The sequence below is a fragment of the Thalassophryne amazonica genome, chromosome 15, assembly GCF_902500255.1.
Source record: "Thalassophryne amazonica chromosome 15, fThaAma1.1, whole genome shotgun sequence".
In the NCBI taxonomy this organism is placed as follows: Eukaryota; Metazoa; Chordata; class Actinopteri; order Batrachoidiformes; family Batrachoididae; genus Thalassophryne; species Thalassophryne amazonica.
In genome coordinates, this window is record NC_047117.1 from 32685051 (window position 1) to 32711068 (window position 26018).

Here is a 26018-nt window from a genome sequence, read left to right on the forward strand (position 1 = left end):
CAAGGCGTTAGCCTCACACCTTACAGTGTTTAAGCCAAGAGACAAACCAAAAAAGACATTACGGGGTTTTTCCTCGCGGTGGTCCCGCCACACGCACACACGTGCACATAAAAAAAAAGCAGTCTCACCTGTGATCACACTCTGTCACCACCGCTGAAATCTGTATGCCTTCACCCCGACAAGCGTCGACCCGTTAGGGAGGAGACCCGTCCCCCCGGAAAAGGGTCTGCGGAAACTAGTCCCGGCCGTGGCCACGGTCCCAATACTGCAATTACATTAATACACTGCCTACCATGTAGGCATACGGGCAAATTTGACCCCACCACAGTACCCCAGTACCATATCCTCATGTCCTAGTGAGTCAGAGCGTCACAGAGACAAGGTGGAGTAATCGTGGCTGGGCCTGCCTTAGGTTGTCCCAGGGTTTAAGATGGGATCTTACCCGTCATGGGCTCGCAGCCTTCCATACTGGGCAGGGGTTCCAAGGGGTGGGGGAACACCCATTAAGAGGTGTCATGTCAAAACAGCTTTAATTGCACAGAACATCAAACATGCAGGATCATTGAAAGTGAATTGAAGTATCTTTTAGCAATTTATCCCAGAATAGATCTGTTGGATTAATCAATGCTTAAACATCAATAATAAATAGAAATAATGACAGAATCTGATACATGAACAATGTTTGGTTCGCAGGAATAACTATGGGTCAGGATGGACAACACAACTTGCTTAATGATAGTCAATATGGGTTTAGATGCAATAGAAGAGCTTAATAAACATGTGGACCAAAGGAAAATAGTGATAGGATTATTTGTTGACATAAAAAAAGGGGCTTTTGACACAATCACAACATATTATTTCAAAAGATGGAGCTTTATGCAATCAGAGAAGTGGCTTTGAATTGGATTAAAGTCTCTGATCTGTTTAGAGCAGTCCTCTTTGCAGATGTTACAAACTTATTTTGTTCAGGGGATAATTTGCAACAATTACTAGATGATCTGGGATCAGAAATGATAAAGTTGAAAAGATGGATCGATATGAACAAACTGTCACTAAAATGGTCTAAACACTAAAATAATGTTATTTGGAAAACATAAAAAGATGGATGAATACAGTTAAACATACAGGGGGTAAATATGGAACCTGTCAAAGAGAACAAGTTGTCAGTTGTGGTCATCAATGGCAGGATCAACTGGAAAGCACATATTCAACATAGTCAAAAGAAAGTATCAAAAGGTATGGCAATATTAAGCAGGGCAAAGCACATTCTTGATGATAAATCACTACATACTCTGTATTCCACATTGATTGCACCTTACTTGACTTGGTGCAAGTATGGGGCAATACCTACAAAACTACAGTACAACCATTATTCAACCTTCACAAAAGGGCATTAAGAATAATTCATAATGCAGGTTATCAGGATCATACCAATCCACTGTTTATCACATCACAGATTTTAAAACTTCATGACATGATTTCATTTTAGACTGTTCGATTGACGTATAAAGAAAAAAAAATTAAGCAAGTACCTCTCAGAATTCAAGGATATTTTATGCAACAAGAAGGAATATATAATTTAAGGGGTTTATATCGTTTTAAAAATTTCGGGCGCAAGGATGACCAGGAAATGCTTCTGTGTCTCTATTTGTGGCCAAAAAATTGGAATAAGCTACCTGAGAAGCTCCAACGATGTCCAAATATCAATCAGTTTAAATATTTATACAAATAAATGGTGTTTGACGAATGTGTATCTGATGGAAAACGTTGAATTGTGTTGTATGATGAATGCGCGTCCTTTAAATTCTTACTATTGAATGTTCTGGGGTAACTAGATTACTAAGTATTGTGATTTGTCCTCTTGCTTAATCAATGGCTCAACGGATGATTTCCACCACAGATACTGGCTTATTACTGCCCGTTACTATATTGCGTTATTGCTATTAGATGCTGAATCATGTCACCCCATCCAAACGGGGCAAAATGATGGTTAGGTACACTGTAAGTTTATTGACGTTTCTACAGTGATGATGTTGAGAATGTAGACATTAAATTTGATAAACAGGGGAAATAATGATAGTTTTCTATATATTGTCAATATTATTATCAAATATTAATGTCTTTGTCTTTACTTTGATGCCTTTACTTTGATGAACTGCCTTTCATCTTGTTTTGATTCTATTCTGTTTTCCATATATACATCTATGCATGTGTAAGAGTTCATGCACCATTATTCTTCTAAATAATCACTCATTGTTAAAACAGTAATACAAACTGAACTGTTGAAGTAACATTTGTTCTTTTGCTTAATGAATACACAGACTGTTTTGCTAAAGCTATGTTTTTGCTGAACACAGAGAAAAGTAACATTTGTTGGTGAATGAATTTGCAGATTGTTTTGCTAAAGCTATGTATTTGTCGAGCACAGATTAATATTTCGGCCTTGAGCAGAGAATAACACAGCCTATACACTAGTTCGAGGCTGGCACTGTAATGTTTCAATTTGAAGAGCAATTACTATCTGTCTGAGCAAGACTGCAGGGCGCCTTCCAGGTGCGAAGTGATACAAAATGAATTGACTGAAGAAACACAGCTGTGCCTTGTATATTGTTCTGTAATATGTCTGTGTGTTAATAAATTCAGGAGCAAAGTGGGCGGGCCCTTCAGAGCTGACTGACGGACAGTGATGAGGGGTCACGCTGACTCTCCCTGATCAGGAAATGAAATTCAGTCTCTGGCGTGATCATTCTTTGTGTTTAGTTAACTGAGTTACTTTTTACAGATTTCAACTCTGACAACATCTCTGATTGTTCATTTGTTTTTTCCCCGTGTTCTTGACTTTTCCAGCACCTAAGTGTGAATCAGATTCAGGTGGTGGTGCGACGCTGCTCCAGTCCAAATGTGACGGAGGAAACCACCTATTTCATTCCTCGTAGCCCTTGTATGGATGCTGGCACCAACACGGACCCTCCAGTAGTTTGTTGCCCTTTGCACCGCAGATATTGTCCATGTCCACTAAGAGGCCTCCTTGCCTCTATCATTACCAAAGGTAAGCAGTTCAGGCTCCTGTTTATATAGCATCATACCAAACACTTTGTTGAATAGCATTTCCTTTTTTTACTTCCAAGATATAACAAGAAAGTTATTATTATTCAGGGTTTGCAATAGAAATTTTGGCCACTAAGCCCTGGGACATGCCGATTTCAGTACATAGAGCTGCTAATTTCAGTTGCCACTCAAGTGTGCTAAGATAGGTGGTGTGCCAATTGATGCCACAGAAGCAAAGTGTGTCCAAGATTATGTAGTTTTATATTTGAAAAAGGGCAGTGTAAACAAATGTAAATCTATGAATAAAGGTATTACTTTTCCATGATGCTGTGGGGGCAGGTCTTTTGAAATGAAACCACAATTGGCTCTAGTTATTCTTTTCGCACCTTCAGAATTGGCTGGAAATTTGTTAAAGTGAAGCAGAATAAAAGGATATAAATAATTCAAGATTTGTAATGTATTTTTTGAAATTTAAATCTGTTGTAAGAGCCACAACTTGAGCCAGTTTAATTTAAAGTTAATATGATGCAAACTTCATATTTCACTAATTTGTGTTTAAATTTCATGTCATTTGATGTTATACATAGGTATGAATAGTTTTTAAAATATTAAACATTAATATTGGGTAGCGTTTGCTGCTGTGTTCAAAAACTTACATATAGTAGCATTAATCTGTGAGCAGGAGAGAGCTGCATAGACACTTTTGCACCGTGTAACAGAGTGTAAGTGTAAACTCTTTTTTCATTAAAAGTTTTTGAATTGCATCACAGCTCCTGTCATTCGCAATGAATAAATTCACTCTGCAGCAGTTTTTTTTTTGTTTTTTTTTACAGTAGTCAGGCAATGTGTCGCGCCAGATTGCCTTCAATATTTTATCAATTATAAGTTTGTTTGATTTTTGCACAAATTGTGGCATGTCCTAAAGTATCCCTGTATACAGATTAAAACCCATCGTAGACAGCATTGCTATTTGGGAAATCTTGCACAATTTCATATTTAATGTCAAGTTAAGTAATGTAGTGGAATAAATTGTTAGTGTTGTCTTATTAAATGTGCATATACGAGGTCTGTTAGAAAAGTAACAGCCCTTTTTATTTTATGCAAAAAATATATGGATTTGATTCATATGTTTTTACGTCAGCCAAGCTTTAACCTTCGTGCGCATGCATGAGTTTTTTCACGCCTGTCGGTTGTGTCATTCGTCTGTGGGCAGGCTTTGAGTGAGCACTGCTCCACCCCTCTCCTCGTTTTTTCATTGTGAGGAAATGGCGGAATTATTTGGGCTTTGTTCCATTAGAATTTTTTCAGAAACTGTTAGAGACAGGCAGCTGGAAACCATTCGGAAAATTCATTTGGCTTTCGGTGAAAATTTTATTGGCTTCACAGAGATTAAGGAGTGTTACTACCGCTTTAAGGACGGCCCACAATGGCAAATGGCGTGCCATGCTCCGAGCCTCGATTGACAGGCTGAAACGACCACTTCATTTCTAAATGGATGGCTGTGTGGATCCAGGACCATCGTGTGCAATTTCTCTGGTTATCACAAGAGCCGGACATCAGCCATTTTCCGGCAGATTTCACTTTTAACAAGAGATATTGTCATGGAAAGCCGGGCGAAGGCTTCGCGCATCATGACGGAGCCGCTGATGGAGCGAGACAAAGAACACCTCCGTTTTGGAGTGTCAGAGGACAAGTTGGGACATGCCCAGCTCTCCACAATTTCTCTTATACTCACTCGACTGGTAAGCCACTGAAAGCCGAGATAGGCATCCATCAGCGGCGCGCCGTGTGCCATTGTGGGCCGTCCTTAAAGCGGTAGTAACACTCCTTAATCTCTGTGAAGCCAATAAAATTTTCACCGAAAGCCAAATGAATTTTCCGAATGGTTTCCAGCTGCCTGTCTCTAACAGTTTCTGAAAAAATTTTGATGGAACAAAGCCCAAATCATTCAGCCATTTCCTCACAATGAAAAAACGATGAGAGGGGTGGACCAGTGCTCACTCAAAGCCTGCCCACAGGCGAATGACGCAAACGACAGGCGTGAAAAAACTCACGCATGCGCACGAAGGTTCAAGCTTGGCTAACATAAAAACATATGAATCAAATCCATATATTTTTTGCATAAAATAAAAAGGGCTGTTACTTTTCTAACAGACCACGTAGCGTGGTCTGATTACATATAGGGAGAGTGATTCTACACAAATGTGGATCATATGCTTTTAGGTTCTTAGTTTGGAAGAAAAACGTAAGTTGGCAGTTCCATTTATTCTTCCAAACTTTATTTGTTGAGTGATGCAGGCTGGATCGCTGTTGTATGCTGTCCACTCTAAGCACCACTTACACAGTCTATGCTCATACACAGAGCAGGCTGACCCCATCTTCTGTGAAAAGGAGAGAGGGACAGAAGCAGCATCTTGCTGAAGGCACTAAGAAGAAACAAACAAAAATGGAGATGTTATTTTAAAAATTGGTTTTGAGCATTTTAAATGCGTGGGACATCCCTGCACATTCTCGAATGTGCGTCACTCTCAAATGCACGTCCTAGGGACTTGGCATTGCGGGGTTGTGGTACATTATATATCTTGCGTCCGGTCATGTTACCATGTTTTCGCCCCTGTTTGTTTGTTCCAGCCTGGAACCCACAATTTTTCATATATTGTTAGGAAATTTTTGTAAAGGATTCATATCCTAATCGGCAAGAACTGATTCAATTTTTGAGGTCAAAGGTCAAAGTCAGAAAAAAATTGAAATATTGGAAAAAACCCTATCCTTTATCATTGAGCAAATATTCAAAAATTCATAACTCTGTCAAAAAAGACAGAATTTCATATTTGAGAGCATTGTGTTGGCTGGTATCCAGTATTGACTGACAAAGTTTGATCCAGATCTGATCCGGATTACAGATTTTGTGGTCATTTAAATTTAACATTGCTTTCTTCCACCCGCAAAACATAGTGAAGATTCATGAAGGCAAGATGGCACCTGTGTGTTTGGCGTGCCGTCAGCCCTGTCTCTACCGCTCGTTGAGTTTTTTGTTATTTGTTGCTGTGTTTTTGCTCTGTGTGTTCTGCCGGGACCCCTCTGCCTTGCTTGTGTATAATCGTCAGTCTCTCTTGGACATTAATGCTCTTTATGAGCCGCTGCTGTCGTCTGGGTCCGGGCTGGGAGGGCCCCGCCCTGCTCTGCCACCTGTGCTCGTGGAGGTCCCGCTCCACCTGCTCCGTTTTCCTTGCGCTCCTCTCCGGAGGAGGCGCTTTAGAAGGCGCGGAAAGCGGAGTGGTGCATCAGTGAAATTTAAGTTTTACCTGGCAGCCTTCACTAGAGGGTCTGGTCCTCGCCTCCTGTGGGATGGACGATATTTTTAACCAATAACCAGCAAAAATCTATTTAAGCATAAAAATTCAAAAAGAAAAAATAATATAGCACCTTCAACTGCACCACAGACTAAAACAGTTAAATGTGGTCTATTAAACATTAGGTCTGTCTCTTCTAAGTCTCTGTTAGTAAATGATATAATAATTGATCAACATATTGATTTATTCTGCCTTACAGAAACCTGGTTACAGCAAGATGAATATGTTAGTTTAAATGAGTCAACACCCCCGAGTCACACTAACTGCCAGAACGCTCGTAGCACGGGCCGAGGCGGAGGATTAGCAGCAATCTTCCATTCCAGCTTATTAATTAATCAAAAACCCAGGCAGAGCTTTAATTCATTTGAAAGCTTGACTCTTAGTCTTGTCCATCCAAATTGGAAGTCCCAAAAACCAGTTTTATTTGTTGTTATCTATCGTCCACCTGGTCGTTACTGTGAGTTTCTCTGTGAATTTTCAGAACTTTTGTCTGACTTAGTGCTTAGCTCAGATAAGATAATTATAGTGGGTGATTTTAACATCCACACAGATGCTGAGAATGACAGCCTCAGCACTGCATTTAATCTATTATTAGACTCAATTGGCTTTGCTCAAAATGTAAATGAGTCCACCCACCACTTTAATCATATCTTAGATCTTGTTCTGACTTATGGTATGGAAATTGAAGACTTAACAGTATTCCCTGAAAACTCCCTTCTGTCTGATCATTTCTTAATAACATTTACATTTACTCTGATGGACTACCCAGCAGTGGGGAATAAGTTTCATTACACTAGAAGTCTTTCAGAAAGCGCTGTAACTAGGTTTAAGGATATGAGTCCTTCTTTATGTTCTCTAATGCCATATACCAACACAGTGCAGAGTAGCTACCTAAACTCTGTAAGTGAGATAGAGTATCTCGTCAATAGTTTTACATCCTCATTGAAGACAACTTTGGATGCTGTAGCTCCTCTGAAAAAGAGAGCTTTAACTCAGAAGTGCCTGACTCCGTGGTATAACTCACAAACTCGCAGCTTAAAGCAGATAACCCGTAAGTTGGAGAGGAAATGGCGTCTCACTAATTTAGAAGATCTTCACTTAGCCTGGAAAAAGAGTCTGTTGCTCTATAAAAAAGCCCTCCGACATGGATGACCTCTAATTTCCTGCTTTTAAACTCAGATAAAACTGAAGTTATTGTACTTGGCCCCACAAATCTTAGAAACATGGTGTCTAACCAGATCCTTACTCTGGATGGCATTACCCTGACCTCTAGTAATACTGTGAGAAATCTTGGAGTCATTTTTGATCAGGATATGTCATTCAAAGCGCATATTAAACAAATATGTAGGACTGCTTTTTTGCATTTACGCAATATCTCTAAAATTAGAAAGGTCTTGTCTGAGTGATGCTGAAAAACTAATTCATGCATTTATTTCCTCTAGGCTGGACTATTATAATTCATTATTATCAGGTTGTCCTAAGAGTTCCCTGAAAAGCCTTCAGTTAATTCAAAATGCTGCAGCTAGAGTACTGACAGGGACTAGGAGAGAGCATATTTCAGCCATATTGGCCTCTCTTCATTGGCTTCCTGTTAATTCTAGAATAGAATTTAAAATTCTTCTTCTTACTTATAAGGTTTTGAATAATCAGAACCCATCTTATCTGAGGGACCTCATAGTACCATATCACCCCAATAGAGCACTTCGCTCTCAGACTGCAGGCTTACTTGTAGTTCCTAGGGTTTTTAAGAGTAGAATGGGAGGCAGAGCCTTCAGCTTTCAGGCTCCTCTCCTGTGGAACCAGCTCCCAATTCGGATCAGGGAGACAGACACCCTCTCTACTTTTAAGATTAGGCTTAAAACTTTCCTTTTTGCTAAAGCTTATAGTTAGGGCTGGATCAGGTGACCCTGAACCATCCCTTAGTTATGCTGCTATAGACTTAGACTGCTGGGGGGTTCCCATGATGCACTGAGTGTTTCTTTCTCTTTTTGCTCTGTATGCACCACTCTGCATTTAATCATTAGTGATTGATCTCTGCTCCCCTCCACAGCATGTCTTTTTCCTGGTTCTCTCCCTCAGCCCCAACCAGTCCCAGCAGAAGACTGCCCCTCCCTGAGCCTGGTTCTGCTGGAGGTTTCTTCCTGTTAAAAGGGAGTTTTTCCTTCCCACTGTCGCCAAGTGCTTGCCCACAGGGGGTCGTTTTGACCATTGGGGTTTTTACGTAATTATTGTATGGCCTTGCCTTACAATATAAAGCGCCTTGGGGCAACTGTTTGTTGTGATTTGGCGCTATATAAATAAAATTGATTGATTGATTGATTGATTGATTTTTGGGCGTGGGAGTGCGCGCTGCGCAGGAGAGGCTGCTGGATTCGTCCTGTTGTTCCTGGACTGTCCTCTCCGATGACCCGATCAGCTCCGCTAAAGCTGTGTCCGTTTGTGCCGCAGCTTCCTGCTGCTGCTTCTCACCGGGCTGTGGAGTTTTTACGCCGGTGCTGTCGTCTGCGGGCTCGCAGACGCGGTGTTTCACCTGAGCTCCTCCGGCTGCTGAAACACGCTGCGTTACTGGCTGCTGAGGAGCAGAACTTCCGCATGACTTCATTAAAATCTGTTGATCCCACCGAGATCCTTAGTTTGGGTCTCATTAACATCAGATCATTGTCTCTGAAGTCATTGCTGGTGAATGACTTAATTGTGGATCATCGTCTGGATATGCTTGGATTATGTGAAACCTGGCTTAAATTCACAGCTGTCCTTCCTCTGAATGAAGCCTGCCCACCTCCGTACACTTTTAGTCACGTTTCACATGATGTGAGGAAAGGCGGGGGTGTTGCTTTTATTTATAAATCCAGGTTTACTTTAGTAACTGTTGGGGGTCATAAATATAATTCATTTGCGTATCTGATTCTCCATTATGCCCATGATGCTAAGTACTGTCAAGGTCATAAAACTGGAAATCAGCTATGTTATATTGTCACTGTCTATAGGCCTCCTGGCCCATATTCTGATTTTTTTAGATGAATTTGGTGCGTTCATCTCTAGTCTTTCAACTAGTGTAGACAGTATTTTGATTATTGGTGACTTTCACATTCATATAAATAAGCCCTCTGATCCCCTTGGTAAATCATTTATGGAAATCATGGATGCACTAGGATTTCGGCAGTTCATTCATGGTTCAACGCATATCAGTGGTAATACTCTGGATTTGGTTCTTGCACGTGTCCTTGCTGTCACAAATATCGACATCCTGCCTCTTGCATCGGCGGTCTCTGACCACTCGCTTATTAGGTTTACAATTACGCAGCCGCGTTTAGTGGAGCAACAACCTTGCCTATCATTGCGGCGACGTATTAAACCTTCAACTTTGACTGAACTCAAAGCGAGACTACCAGAAATCTTGACTTCAAGCTTGATGAATTTTCAGTCAGTAGACAGCCTTGCGGATAGCCTGAATTTAGTGCTAAAAACCACACTCAGTAAGACTGCGCCTCCTCTATTAAGGCCATGCCTTCCCAAGGCGCAGACACCTTGGTTCAACAGTTATTTGCGTGACCTTAGGCAGAAGGCTAGAGGGTTGGAACGGAAATGGCGTTTTCCAAACGAGAGGTGTTCCACTTTGCATGGCGTGATGCTGTCTTAGATTATAAGCATGCACTACTGGCTACAAAGCGTGCCTATTATTCTGATTTGATCAATAAAAACAAGCATAACTCAAAGGTTTTGTTTGAAACTGTGGCATTTCTCATTCATGGACAGCCACCTGTTATTCACTCTCCCTTTTCAGCACAGGATTTCTTGGACTATTTTGAGAAGAAAATTGAGGATATTAGGTTGAGCATATCTCAGCAGGCTTTGGTCCAACCACTGCATACTGCTATGGAGGTGGATGCGCCCACTGAGATGTTACCCAGATTTACAGATTTTGATGGTATCTCACTTGGCGCGCTGACAAAGCTCATGACGTCTACAAAAAGTACAACTTGTTTACTTGATCCTATACCAACAAAACTATTTAAGGACCTGTGGCCCATTCTTGGACCAACTGTGCTGGAAATTATAAATCTCTCATTAACTTCTGGATCTGTTCCTAAATGTTTCAAGTCTGCAGTGATCAAACCATTACTTAAGGAATCCAATCTCGACCCTAGTGTATTGAAGAATTATAGACCGATATCTAATCTATCATTTTGTTCTAAAATCCTGGAAAAGTGGTTTCGCGACAGCTTGTGGACTACCTCACTGAGAATAATCTTTTTGAGCCACTGCAGTCTGCTTTTAGAAAATAGCACTCCACAGAGACAGCACTTACTAAAGTAGTGAATGACCTTTTGGGAGCAATGGACTCAGATACCACCACAGTCTTGGTGCTGCTGGATCTTAGTGCTGCGTTTGATACTGTGGATCATCATATTTTGCTCAATAGGCTGGAAAATCACTTTGGGATTACTGGAACTGCTCTTGCCTGGTTGACGTCATACCTGTCCAGTCGCTCTTACTGCGTATTGTGTAATGGCATCTCCTCTGATTGTAGGGACATGAAGTTTGAGGTTCCTCAGGGATCCGTTTTAGGCCCCCTGCTTTTTTCCCTTTATGTAGCACCTCTTGGGAATATACTGCGGTGCTTTGGGATTTCCTTTCATTGCTATGCTGATGACACTCAATTGTACATGCCAATAACTGCTGGTAATCTCAATCACATAAAATCTTTGGAAGATTGCCTTGCATCAGTAAGAAGTTGGATGTCTAATAACTTCCTACTTTTAAATTCTGATAAGACTGAAGTTATGGTTCTTGGTCCAGTGAGGTATCGGTGTACATTTGATCAGCTAGCACTTAGCTTAGGTCCGTGTGTTATACATCATACGGATAAAGTGAGGAACCTTGGAGTAATTTTTGATCCTACGTTGTCCTTTGATCTCCACATTAGAGACATTACGAGGACTGCTTTCTTCCATTTGCGAAATATAGCGAAGATTCGTCCCATCCTGTCTATGGCTGATGCTGAGACTTTGATTCATGCATTTGTCTCTTCTAGATTGGACTATTGTAATGCTCTGTTTTCTGGCTTACTGCGTGGAACCAGCTCCCAGTTCGGATTAGGGAGACAGACACCCTCTCTACTTTTAAGATTAAGCTTAAAACTTTCCTTTTTGCTAAAGCTTATAGTTAGGGCTCGATCAGGTGACCCTGAACCATCCCTTAGTTATGTTGCTATAGACTTAGACTGCTGGCGGGTTCCCAGGATGAACTGAGTGTTTCTTTTTATTCACCTCTTTTTGCTCTGTATGCACCACTCTGCATTTAATCATTAGTGATTGATCTCTGCTCTCTTCCACAGCATGTCTTTTTCCTGATTCTCTCCCCTCAGCCCCAACCAGTCCCAGCAGAAGACTGCCCCTCCCTGAGCCTGGTTCTGCTGGAGGTTTCTTCCTGTTAAAAGGGAGTTTTTCCTTCCCACTGTCGCCAAGTGCTTGCTCATAGGGGGTCGTTTTGACCGTTGGGGTTTTTCTGTAATTATTGTATGGCTTTTGCCTTACAATATAAAGTGCCTTGGGGCAACTGTTTGTTGTGATTTGGCGCTATATAAATAAAATTGATTTGATTGTAACAGTCTGTGATCATCCAGCTGTTGTGATGCTTGTAATAGCCTTTTCATATTATACTTGAGTGACAATCTCGATTTCTCTCTCTCTCTCTCTCTCTCTCAGTCCTTTTGGCAGCTGTACTCTTTGGAGTTGTCTGGTCTATCACAGAGGATGAATGTCTCCCAGGGGGAAATCTGTTTGGCATCACTGTGCTTTTCCTCTGTTCACTAATTGGTGGCAAACTGGTTGCTTTGATCCGTCTGCCCAACCTTCCACCCTTCCCTCCACTCTTGGGTAAGGCTGTGAATTTGTTGTATATGCATTATTATACAAATAAGGAATGGAAGTCATTCATTATTTGTTTTATATGACACCTAAATAGGTCATGTGATATTTAACCCCGTGGGGTCCAGGGTATAGCTGGCCATTTTTGGCTACTTTTGGTTTTACCTTTATAATTTCAATGGTCTGAGTGCCATACTGTTTGCATTTCTTCATAATTGATGTAAATAAAGTCCAAGACATATTCAGTGACTTGGAAAAGTTCATGTATCCATCCCCTGACTTGTCTGAAGAAGAAGAAGAAGAAAACTGGCAACAAAACAGATTTTTTACAGGTGTTATACCAAAGTGGCCCATTACTTATGCAACCCATCACCTTGGCTTTTAGGTTATTAATTAATTTATATCAAGTTGTAGGGATTTGCTTTGAGTTTGAGTTTAAGGAAGATAATTTTGGAATTATATATATATATATATATATATATATATATATTAAGAAGCCGTATTTACTTTTTGTATTTGAAATGGCATAGACATATTAAAATGTGTGAAATAGCAAGGGGCACAATACTTTTGGAGTGGGGGATATTGTGCTCTCAGAGCACTCTTGTTTGTTTTGTAGGCAGATTTCACCAGTCTTTGCACTTGGAATTTCACATTTGTCTGTGTTCTCATGCCGTGCTCTTAAACATGCAGCATATTTTGAAAAGCAGATAAGTGTGAATATTATTTGACAGAGGTTCTCAAGACCAGGCACCTAAGTGGCTCTACTCTTTTCTACTCTCCTATTTTACTCTTCCTTTTTAGATATTTAGATATACCTTTGATACTGGCATAGTTCCACCTTAGAATTGGAATATAATATATAAGATATACCTTACTGAATTTTCATGATATTGACAACAGTTGACTGAAAGTATTTGTGTTGTTCTTTGTTCTGCACTCAGTGTCTCAGGTGTTGTCATGGATCTGTGTGATAGACAGTCTGTGATAATAGGTAGGATTGCAGGAGAACAAAGTGTCATCTTTCCTTTCCCACCCTCTGGTGTGCTGCAGGCATGCTGCTGATGGGTTTCCTGCTGCGGAATATTCCAGTTATCACAGATGGTGTGTACGTTAACTTCAGATGGTCTGCTTCCTTGAGGAATATTGCTCTGGCTGTCATTCTGACCAGAGCAGGTCTGGGATTGGATCCCTTGGTATGCCACATACTTTACTGTTCATTGATGAGAAGTTTTCCCTAAATTACAAGATTTCCATGTTTTAATGTAGGGCTTATATTTTAGTTTGGAACATACATGGGCGTGTTTTAGGCACAGTATGAAATAAACCAGTCAGAGAGTCATCTGTCATCCCCTTTAAGACACAAGTATACCAAACACAAAGCACTCTGCTATTAATTTAGAAAGAAGGCTCAAGTTAGAGGTTTTCTGCAGAGCTTTTGAATGTGGGACAGCAGACAGCAGCCACCAGCCACCAGCACTCCATGAGGTAAAGTGTTTTTTTACAACCTCAAATCAAAAAAGATGGACAATATAGAAAATGTAAAGAAAAAAAACTAGCACGTTGCCCATGGGGATCCATGAGCTCTAGATTAGGTAGTGTTTATAAAATAGGTAGCTGACATTTTTCAAGGGAGGTAATAAATTGTGCAAAGTTTCTATAATGAGTTGGAATGGTGTGTGATTCCAGAATGTTTTTAGAACCCACTGTTCATTTTTGGCAGTGTTCATCCTTGACCCAAAATACATAAACATACCAAATGGCAAATGCCAGCTCTCCCTTGTTTGTGCGTGATCAAGGTTGCATGCAAGCACACAGAGCTTTTTATCTTTTCTACCTTCTGCTGTAAGCAGGTGCTTTTAATTTGACAAACAGAGACTGTGGCGGAAGACATTAAAAGCACTACACTTTTCACTTAAGGTACCAGGAGCATTAAGTCACACTTGCGTCACTCATGTTAACAGCAACATAGCACTTTATTAAACTGACAACGCCATTTGAACTACAAAAACACAATGAATCAGTAACACTAATAGTGTTGTTAGTGTGAACCACTACCATGAACCACAATAGCATTTAAAACCAAACTCCCATGGTGCATTGCAGCACAATGTCGTTTGCTGGTTAGTTAAATTGCTAATTTCTCAAAAAAATATTAATCCTATCAACTTCCCGTTTTTGCAGCGTTCATCCATGACCTAAAATACATAAGCATACCAAACGGCAAACTTCATCTCTCGCCGTGATCAAAGCCATACGCACACACGCACGCACACAGGGGCCACTTGGCTATTATAATATAGATGGGTAATTCATCTGTAAGGATTAGTTGATTAATCATCAGTCTAAAGCCCCTCTCACGCAGAAGGTGTGTGTGGCATTTCGAGGCACATGTAGCACTTGACACCCAACTTGACACTATCAGTGTTGTCTGGCTGCTTCCCTCAGTGATTGATGTGAATTCATCTAAGACATATTCAGTGACTTGGAAATGTTCATGTTCTTCCCGACTTGTCTCAAGAAAACTGCCTGTAAAAGTGATGATTTATTTAATTTTAAATAAAATGAGAGTAATCTGAGACTTTTACCAATCCAGATCACCTCCAAAATTCAGTGGAGTCTTCCATGTTCTAATATCTATCTGTGGTGCAAATTTGGTGAGAATCCGTTACATTTTTTTGACGTAATCCTTCAAAGCCTATATATACAGTGAAGTCTTGGTCCAGGATCCAGATCACCTCCAAAATTCAGTGAAGTCTTCCATGCTCTAATATCTATCTGTAGTGCATATTTGGTGAGAATCCATGCAGTAGTTTTGATGTAATCCAGCAAACAGTCAGACAAATCAATAAATAAATAAATGCCAATGATTTTATTCCATCCTTGGCGGACGTAATAATGTCAAATTACTCTGTTTTATTTCTCTGTGTGGCGAAGAGATGCCTCACGACAGCGTACTTGTGCTCCATGACATGCTCATCAATATTTAAGTGTTCCAATTGCCAAACAAAAAGGTTCTGCCGGCGGTGGAATTGCAAACCAAGCCATACTTAGCTGTTCCCACATGTATAATACTGTGTGGTATCGACCCGGACTGCTCAGTGGAAACGGGGCTGTCAGCATACACTGGCTAAATTGTTAAGGTGTAACAGCTGCGTAACTTATTAGACGTACACCTGCGTATCGTCAAGATGCGACAGGGCCCTAAATTGACCGTAGGTGTGTGAATGTGTTTGTCTATACGTAGCCCTGCGACAGACTGACGTCCTGTCCAGGGTGTACCCCGCCTCACGCCCTATGACTGCTAGGATAGGCTCCAGCCCCCACTCCGTGACCCTTCATTGGAGTAAGCGGGTATAGAAAATGAATGAATGGATGTCTAATTGTTGCACCATTACATTTGTCAATGCTTTGTGTCTCAGGTGTGTGGTTTCTATGCATTTATTTTTGACAGGCACTGAAGAAATTGAAATCTGTGTGTATTCGTGTGGCGATTGGGCCTTGCATGATTGAGGCTTGCACCACAGCCTTGGTCTCTCATTTCCTTATGGGCTTGCCATGGGTATGGGGCTTCATCCTCGGGTAAATATAACAGTGCTTGCACACCCTGCTTATTTTTCTAAACATCCTCTGTCTCCCACTGTTAAATGTTGTATGGTGATATTGTCAGATATGTCAGGGATTGAGGGAACTCGACCTCAGTGTTCAAGTAGCAGCCTTGTGACCAGAGGGTCATGGGTTCTGACATCTTAATGGGGATGTGATGAACAACATTCCATCCTCATCACCACCGTTAAGGTTCCATTGACCAAGATATTTATTTGAAGATGCTTGTGGTGTTTTGCTGAGTGACTTCCATGGCAGCTACTCATAATTGTGTGTGTGTGTGTGTGTGTGTGTGTGTGTGTGTGTGTGTGTGTGTGTGTGTGTGTGTGTGTGTGTGTGTGTGTGTGTGTGTGTGTGAGAAAGTGAATGACTGAAAGTGGGCATCATCATACTTTACAGAGCTTTACAGTGATGTACAGGCTGAATGGAAAAGAACTTCAGCTTAATTTACAGTTTCTTCTTTTTGTAGCTAAGAACCTTAATTTTATTTTGCATTGACAGCTACTGGTTTAATGGTTGGCAGTAAGTCCTGTATAGGCCCTGTGGCCCGTTGTTGGTGGTGTTTATCCCCAGATTCTACAGCATGAAGCGGATGAGAGTCTACAACCCCCCCGTCTGAAGCAGGTTACTTTCCCAGCCAAGGCTGGTACCCATTTACAGCTGGGTGGACTAGGCCATTGCAAATGAAGCATATTGACCAAGGACAAAGACAGGAAGTGTGATTGGGAGTCAAACGCAGTTTTACGTATTGATAGCCCAACTCCTTATCCCACTGAGCTCCCTGCTTTGTCTTAATTGCTGTCATGTTAACAGTGTTCCGTTCTTCAGAATGGGGGGGGAGGATCCATATTACAATTATATTATGAAAGAAAAAATCTTGGAGACTGCCACAGAGGAAAAAGATCTTGGCATCTTGATTTCATACAATTTGTCTTTCTCTAGGCATATAGCCATGTCTGCAGCTAAAGAAAACAGCGTATTGGGCACGATAAAAAGAGCCTTCTCGTACATCGACGAGGAGTACTTCCTTCTCTTATATAAGAGCTTTGTACACCCTCATCTTGAGTATTGTGTTCAGGCTGCGTTGGGTGCCGTATTTTGAAAAAGATAAAAATATATTGGTAAAGGTGCAAAGAAGAGCTACCAAGTTGATTCCAGAGTTGCAGCATCTGTCCTTGCAAGGATAGACTTGCTGAACTGGGTCTAACCACTTTAGATGATAGATGTATCAGAGGCAATTTGATTGAAATGTATAAAATTTTGCATGGCTACAAAAATATAAACTTTGGAATGAGAAGGTATGCTGGCCTGAGAGGCCATTAGCTGAGCTTCGAGGTGAAAAGGTCTTGGCTAAATCTAACCCTTTAGTAATAGAGCAGTTGTATTATGGAACAGTTTATGGAACAGTGGAGCCCCTTTTTGCTTGGGGTTGCAACAGTGGACCTGATACGGATCTGCATGTTGATTTGGGACACATTTTGTGCTGGATGCTCTTCCTTATGCAACTCTTCATTATATAGAGAATTTGCATGAGTAGCCTTGAACCAGGAACCTTCTGCTTTCAAAGCAAGTGTATTACCCACTTGGCCACCACACAGCCCACCACTGTTGATACGTATTTCTGTAAAATAAATTTGTACCCTCCATCCTTAGCCCATCAGTGTATCACATCTAAGGACAAAAAACAAAAATCAAAAACCTGTTTTGTTCAGTCTTGATAGAACGCTGTTCTAAGATGTTGTTTGCTGACAGCATCGAAAGAACTCACAAGTCAGCATGTTATTGTTTAGCCACACTGAATATCTCAGCTTCTGTCTGTGGTGGCCATGTGTGCACCACAGTAGAAAGTGCCCAGACAGCAGAAAGTGGGGCTTTGTTGAACATGAACGAAAAAGTACCAGAGGTAACTATTACAGCAAAGAGAAGAATGTGCCATTAATCAAGAATTTGGATAGGTGTAAAAGGTGTAAATGTTTGCAAATGGGTAACATCAATTTTGCACCAAGCATCACAGGTAGAGATAGGTTCTGAAACCTGATATTAAACGGGCACTGGGGCTCAATTACTAAAGACCAGAGTATTGATAAACTCTGCCCCTTAATGGTATTGCTTTGGGTGCTGGAGAAATTGAGGCTTTATCGTCAGACCATCAAGAAGCTTTTTGAATATTTCAAAGTTCTTCGGGCCACACAGGGTCAAACAGGACAAGTGACAACTACTTTGCTTGAATGATTCCTTTCTAACCCACAGTTTGCCCTAAATTCTGAATGTGTGACAGCCTCTTAAGGAGGAAGGAGCATTGAATCATCTGTGTTGGACTAAGTAAAGTGTTTCTTTCACACTGTAGCTTTGTTTTGAGCGCTGTGTCTCCAGCTGTGGTTGTTCCCTCCATGCTGCAGCTACAGAGAGATGGGTACGGTGTGGAGCAGGGCATCCCCACCCTGCTGATGGCTGCAGGCAGCTTTGACGATATTCTTGCCATCACTGGATTCACCACATGTTTGGGCATGGCCTTCGCAACAGGTAACCTGGGAATGTGTTTTTTTGCATGTGCAAAGATGAAAGAAAATAAAAAGGGCTGTTTCCAGTGTTCTTTTCTTGAAACCTAACACCCACGTACCCACAGGAGAGTGGCACCCAGTGTGCTGCAGATCAGCACATAGAATTACTAAGAAAAGTTCACTTGTATCTGTAGTTTGGAAGGAGCTCAGTTGAGTTTAAGTCACAGTGTGTGTTCATGATTTCAGCAGGCTATATTGTAATGCTACTAGTGAACAACATTCACAATGGGAAAAACACCTGAGATAATGTCACCAAATTCAAGTTATATTGGACTTGGCTACGCCTTGTCCAATATAACTTTCCTTCATCCAATATTTCTCTATGTTGGACTCCTTACCATCCATTATTTGTATAATACATAGTTTAAGATGTATGGTAATGGTCTTGTTGTATTTTTGTGTACAAAAATACTGCTGAACCTTTTAGGTTCCACCTGGTACAACCTCTTGAGAGGAGTGCTGGAAGTAGTTGGCGGAGTGGTTGCTGGAATTCTTCTTGGCTTCCTCATCCAGTACTTTCCCAGTGTTGATCAGGTAGGCACACTGTTCCAACATAACCACAGTCTACCTGGTTTCACACTTGTGGCTTTTGTCTCAAACACCACATGTAGACAGCAGTAGGTCTGTGTATACAGTGCTTTTATAGGACCCAACAGGTGACATCTTTTCAAGATAAACAGTTTACAAGCGTACAATGGAGTTTTTGTCTCTCAATAAGGAGTGGACATATGTATTTGGACTGTGTGTATTTGTATCTTGCCTCTGTTGGTTACGATCATTGATTTAAAATTTACAATTCAAGATGTGCTGCTTCTGCAGATTTTCGGCTTTATTTTTTATTTATTTATTTATTTTTTGGCAGGGGCAACAGCAACAACAAAAATTTTATGAATGGCAGCCATTTTTTAGGAATTACAACCATTTATATTCACACTCATTTAGTTTTCAGAATAAATAATTTAATAGTTGACTGACTAGCCATTTCACAGCCAAGTGCTGCCTGTTCCCTCATTATTCTACAGCATATTAAGCAAACAAAAGGTCTCAAATTGATTCCAAGTGTGGAATTTGAATTTGGTAGCTTTTTAGTGGAATGCTTAATATGAGGTGTGGATGTAAATGATGAAGGTCATAATTAGGCTGGAAGAAAAATGCAGAGATATAGCAAAAATGTTAAAAATGGCCATATCATTAATTTAGTACATTATTTTAAAGAATGAATCCACTGGTGAGATGTGCAGCACCAAAAGACCTGCAAGTCCGTAGATGACAACTAAAATTAATGACAGTAGAATTCTTTCCTTGGTGAAGAAAAACCCTGTCACAACATTTAGCCATGTCAAGAACACTCTGGATGCAGGTAGGTGTATCTTTGTCAAAGTCTACAATCAAGAATCACGTACATGAAGATAAATACACAGATTTTTTGACAAGGTGCAAATCACTGGTCACATTCAAGAACAGGAAAAGCCAGATTTTACTTTGCCAGAAAACAAGCAAACAAGTGTACCTGGTTCTTAAATAAGATTCTTTGTTAAGATGACACCAAGATGAACTTGTTCCAGAATGATGGGAAGAGAAGATCATGATCAAGGAATAGAGGACCTCATGGATATACCACACCATGTGTCAAACCTGTTGGACAGTGTTATGGCATGGACATGCATGGCTGCCAATGGGACTGGATCACTGGTGTTGATTGTTGATGGGACTGCTCATGAAGTAATATCATGAAATCTCAAGTGCATAGAGCTGTAATATCTGCTCGGATTCAGCCAAATTCTGCCAAACCGATAAGGTGGAAAGTCACAGTACACATGGATTATAACCAAAAATATGGTTATAAAAAGTAACCCAAGACAAGGCAAAGAAATGGAATTTTCTAAAATGGCCAAATCAGTCACCTGGCCTCGATCCAGTAGACCATGTGCTTCACTTAGTGAAGATGAAACTGAAGGCAGAAATATCCACAAATGAGTAATGACCTAAGGAAGTTGCAGTAAATGTCTGTCAAAGCATCTCAAAGAAGAAAAAAGTATTTCATGTTCTCCAGAAGTTCCAGATTTCCACCAATCATTGACTGCAACAGATTTTCATTAAGTATTAAGAATAACCCTTTTATTTATAAATATGTTTGTTTGTCCAGTTACATGCAGCCTCTCAAAATGGAGCCTCAAAAAATAGCTGTAATTTCTTAATGGTTAAAAGGAATATTTTTGTTTAGGTAAGGCTGAAAGTCTACACTTCAAGTCACATCTCTTCAAGTCACATTTTTGGGACCAGGAAGCAGAGCTGTGGTCTTATACACCTCTCTGCAGCTTCTCTCCCCCTGCCATCCCCTCATTACCCCATCCCCGTAGAGACAGTGCCTGCTTCCAGACCACCAATAACCAGCAAAAATGTATTTAAGCATAAAAATTCAAAAAGAAAAAATAATATAGCACCTTCAACTGCACCACAGACTAAAACAGTTAAATGTGGTCTATTAAACATTAGGTCTCTCTCTTCTAAGTCCCTGTTGGTAAATGATATAATAATTGATCAACATATTGATTTATTCTGCCTTACAGAAACCTGGTTACAGCAGGATGAATATGTTAGTTTAAATGAGTCAACACCCGCGAGTCACACTAACTGCCAGAATGCTCGTAGCACGGGCCGAGGCGGAGGATTAGCAGCAATCTTCCATTCCAGCTTATTAATTAATCAAAAACCCAGACAGAGCTTTAATTCATTTGAAAGCTTGACTCTTAGTCTTGTCCATCCAAATTGGAAGTCCCAAAAACCAGTTTTATTTGTTATTATCTATCGTCCACCTGGTCGTTACTGTGAGTTTCTCTGTGAATTTTCAGACCTTTTGTCTGACTTAGTGCTTAGCTCAGATAAGATAATTATAGTGGGCGATTTTAACATCCACACAGATGCTGAGAATGACAGCCTCAACACTGCATTTAATCTATTATTAGACTCAATTGGCTTTGCTCAAAAAGTAAATGAGTCCACCCACCACTTTAATCATATCTTAGATCTTGTTCTGACTTATGGTATGGAAATAGAAGACTTAACAGTATTCCCTGAAAACTCCCTTCTGTCTGATCATTTCTTAATAACATTTACATTTACTCTGATGGACTACCCAGCAGTGGGGAATAAGTTTCATTACACTAGAAGTCTTTCAGAAAGCGCTGTAACTAGGTTTAAGGATATGATTCCTTCTTTATGTTCTCTAATGCCATATACCAACACAGTGCAGAGTAGCTACCTAAACTCTGTGAGATAGAGTATCTCGTCAATAGTTTTACATCCTCATTGAAGACAACTTTGGATGCTGTAGCTCCTCTGAAAAAGAGAGCTTTAAATCAGAAGTGCCTGACTCCGTGGTATAACTCACAAACTCGCAGCTTAAAGCAGATAACCCGTAAGTTGGAGAGGAAATGGCGTCTCACTAATTTAGAAGATCTTCACTTAGCCTGGAAAAAGAGTCTGTTGCACTATAAAAAAGCCCTCTGTAAAGCTAGGACATCTTACTACTCATCACTAATTGAAGAAAATAAGAACAACCCCAGGTTTCTTTTCAGCACTGTAGCCAGGCTGACAAAGAGTCAGAGCTCTATTGAGCCGAGTATTCCTTTAACTTTAACTAGTAATGACTTCATGACTTTCTTTGCTAATAAAATTTTAACTATTAGAGAAAAAATTACTCATAACCATCCCAAAGACGTATCGTTATCTTTGGCTGCTTTCAGTGATGCCGGTATTTGATTAGACTCTTTCTCTCAGATTGTTCTGTCTGAGTTATTTTCATTAGTTACTTCATCCAAACCATCAACATGTCTATTAGACCCCATTCCTACAAGGCTGCTCAAGGAAGCCCTACCATTATTTAATGCTTCGATCTTAAATATGATCAATCTATCTTTATTAGTTGGCTATGTACCACAGGCTTTTAAGGTGGCAGTAATTAAACCATTACTTAAAAAGCCATCACTTGCCCCAGCTATCTTAGCTAATTATAGGCCAATCTCCAACCTTCCTTTTCTCTCACAAATTCTTTAAAGGGTAGTTGTAAAACAGCTAACTGATCATCTGCAGAGGAATGGTCTATTTGAAGAGTTTCAGTAAGGTTTTAGAATTCATCATAGTACAGAAACAGCATTAGTGAAGGTTACAAATGATCTTCTTATGGCCTCAGACAGTGGACTCATCTCTGTGCTTGTTCTGTTAGACCTCAGTGCTGCTTTTGATACTGTTGACCATAAAATTTTATTACAGAGATTAGAGCATGCCATATGTATTAAAGGCACTGCGCTGCGGTGGTTTGAATCATATTTATCTAATAGATTACAATTTGTTCATGTAAATGGGGAATCGTCTTCACAGACTAAAGTTAATTATGGAGTTCCACAAGGTTCTGTGCTAGGACCAATTTTATTCACTTTATACATCCTTCCCTTAGGCAGTATTATTAGACGGCATTGCTTAAATTTTCATTGTTACGCAGATGATACCCAGCTTTATCTATCCACGAAGCCAGAGGACACACACCAATTAGCTAAACTGCAGGATTGTCTTACAGACTTAAAGACATGGATGACCTCTAATTTCCTGCTTTTAAACTCAGATAAAACTGAAGTTATTGTACTTGGCCCCACAAATCTTAGAAACATGGTGTCTAACCAGATCCTTACTCTGGATGGCATTACCCTGACCTCTAGTAATACTGTGAGAAATCTTGGAGTTATTTTTGATCAGGATATGGCATTCAAAGCGCATATTAAACAAATATGTAGGACTGCTTTTTTGCATTTACGCAATATCTCTAAAATTAGAAAGGTCTTGTCTCAGAGTGATGCTGAAAAACTAATTCATGCATTTATTTCCTCTAGGCTGGACTATTGTAATTCATTATTATCAGGTTGTCCTAAAAGTTCCCTGAAAAGCCTTCAGTTAATTCAAAATGCTGCAGCTAGAGCTCTCTTCATTGGCTTCCTGTTAATTGTAGAATAGAATTTAAAATTCTTCTTCTTACTTATAAGGTTTTGAATAATCAGGTCCAATCTTATCTTAGGGACCTCATAGTACCATATCACCCCAATAGAGCGCTTCGCTCTCAGACTGCAGGCTTACTTGTAGTTCCTAGGGTTTGTAAGAGTAGAATGGGAGGCAGAGCCTTCAGCTTTCAGGCTCCTCTCCTGTGGAACCAGCTCCCAGTTCAGATCAGGGAGACAGACACCCTCTCTACTTTTAAGATTAGGCTTAAAACTTTCCTTTTTGCTAAAGCTTATAGTTAGGGCTGGATCAGGTGACCCTGAACCATCCCTTAGTTATGCTGCTATAGACTTAGACTGCTGGGGGGTTCCCATGATGCACTGAGTGTTTCTTTCTCTTTTTGCTCTGTATGCACCACTCTGCATTTAATCATTAGTGATTGATCTCTGCTCCCCTCCACAGCATGTCTTTTTCCTGGTTCTCTCCCTCAGCCCCAACCAGTCCCAGCAGAGGACTGCCCCTCCCTGAGCCTGGTTCTGCTGGAGGTTTCTTCCTGTTAAAAGGGAGTTTTTCCTTCCCACTGTCGCCAAGTGCTTGCTCACAGGGGGTCGTTTTGACCGTTGGGGTTTTTCCGTAATTACTGTATGGCGTTGCCTTACAATATAAAGCGCCTTGGGGCAACTGTTTGTTGTGATTTGGCGCTATATAAATAAAATTGATTGATTGAATTGATTGATTGATCTCGATTGCATTATTTCAACTCCATTGTGGTGGTGTACAGAGTAAAATTACAATAAATACATTAAATAAATAAAAAATGTTATTGTACAAATACTTATGCACTTGATTATATATATCACCTTTCTCAAGAAAGGGTGAAGTTGTGTAGCTTTTGACTATAGACAGACATTTGGTATATTAATAGTTATTAACCTAAAATTAAAAAAAATAAATAAATCAAATTACTGTCAGAGCTTGTGGTGGCTCTCTGGCCTCACAATCTGAGTCTTTAACCAGTTCAGATGTATCTGAATCAGCCTTTTTCCAAGTCCTAGCCTCTCTGGAATCCCTATAGGTTTAAATGTACAGTAAAAAGGTTTGTGGGTTTTTTTAAACGCTTGAGATTTTACACATAATTTGTTTATGATATCAGATTCAATAAAGAAGAATTTAGGCTTCCTTGTATAAAATTTCCAAAATTATGCTCTTTATATTCACAGTGAAAACAAATCTCCACAGCATGACTTCAGTCAAATAAAAATATCAAACCCCTCTAAAATGGAATGCCTAAGTATTTACTGCATGTCTTCCCCTTAGTATAGCACAATTAAATGAGTTTTACAGCCAGTTTTCTTTACAGACATTTTTGGACGGATAAATGAACATTTCCTTTTTTTTTTCAAACCTTGTCTATATGTTTATCACTCAAATATGAGTCACAGCCGGCTCATACCATTGAGAATATATATTCAATTTTTAACATGGCAGCAGTGATTTGCTGCCCCCTTTTATTTTCTCATAAATTAATGGGGTAGCACAGAAAATGATCATTTAGCAAACCGTGACAAGAACAATGACTGACGCTAAAAATGCCAATGAAACAATGAGGAATGCTAACAGGGAAAAGAGGTAAGAATACAGAGTGGACAAACAAACAGAAGACAGGCCCTGCTTGATGGATGAGGTAATCAGGGTGGTAGCAGTAACATAGAAATATTATATGTGAAGATGTGAGTTACATGAATCCAGATTATATATATATCCAGATTGTGAATGATCAAAAGAAAACAGGTGTGTGATAATGTGGATGATTCCAAAGTGCTGCATTAGCACCATATAGCCCCAAAACAGCGACAGCAAGTGCCAGAGAGCCCACAGCACCACATGAGAGAAGGCACAGGACCAGCACTCCACCTGAAAGCAAGAAGCAGCCACAAGTACTGCAGACCAGCCACCTAAACCTAAACTCTGCACACATGGGAGTGAAACAGCCCTGTGAGCACGAGACTCAGGACACAGACCCCAGTCCCAAGATCAGATGGACACCAAGACCCCGCTGACCAAATAGGTCAGTTGGACCGCCCACCGGGGGAAAAGGCAGGCCACAACCCAAGCAGCATCAAACTTCCAAGAGGCAAGATCCCCATCCCAATGCGAATGGGAGATCCCAAGGCAAGTGCCTATGCCAGACATGCACCACGTATGTCCAATCAGAAGGTGCCCCACACCACTCAAAAGGGGCACCAGACAACCCCACAGCAATACATGAACATTTCCCAGTCGCTGATTATGTCTTTGACTTCATTTAGATGAAGCATTAAGAAATATGAACTGTATGGTATGAGGGGATATCAAAAAGTTTTGAGCCTCAAACAGAAAGAGCAAGATATTTGGATTTATAATGTTTTATTATTCAACATAGTCCCCTTCCGTCTCCATACACTTGTTCCTTCTAGTTTGCCTGTCATTGATACCCGATCAGTAGAACTCAACATCTTGGTCCCCTAACCAGCCCTACGCTGCAGCATTCAGCTCATCGTCATCCTCAAATCTCTGGTTCCAAAGGTATTTTTTCAGCCTGGGAAGGAGGT

General features: G+C 40.4%; 1 protein-coding gene across 2 annotated transcripts in view; it reads left to right on the forward strand.

The window, feature by feature from the left end:
- Nucleotides 1-26018, forward strand: part of si:dkey-162b23.4 (sodium/hydrogen exchanger 9B2) — a 64615-nt gene that overhangs the window by 16253 nt on the left and 22344 nt on the right. For both annotated transcript variants that reach the window (XM_034188300.1, XM_034188301.1), the window contains exons 3-8: nt 2848-3049; nt 12110-12280; nt 13325-13467; nt 15726-15853; nt 18225-18400; nt 18866-18972. In XM_034188300.1, coding sequence (XP_034044191.1) covers nt 2848-3049; nt 12110-12280; nt 13325-13467; nt 15726-15853; nt 18225-18400; nt 18866-18972 — 927 coding nt within the window. The remainder of the gene's footprint in view (nt 1-2847; nt 3050-12109; nt 12281-13324; nt 13468-15725; nt 15854-18224; nt 18401-18865; nt 18973-26018) is intronic.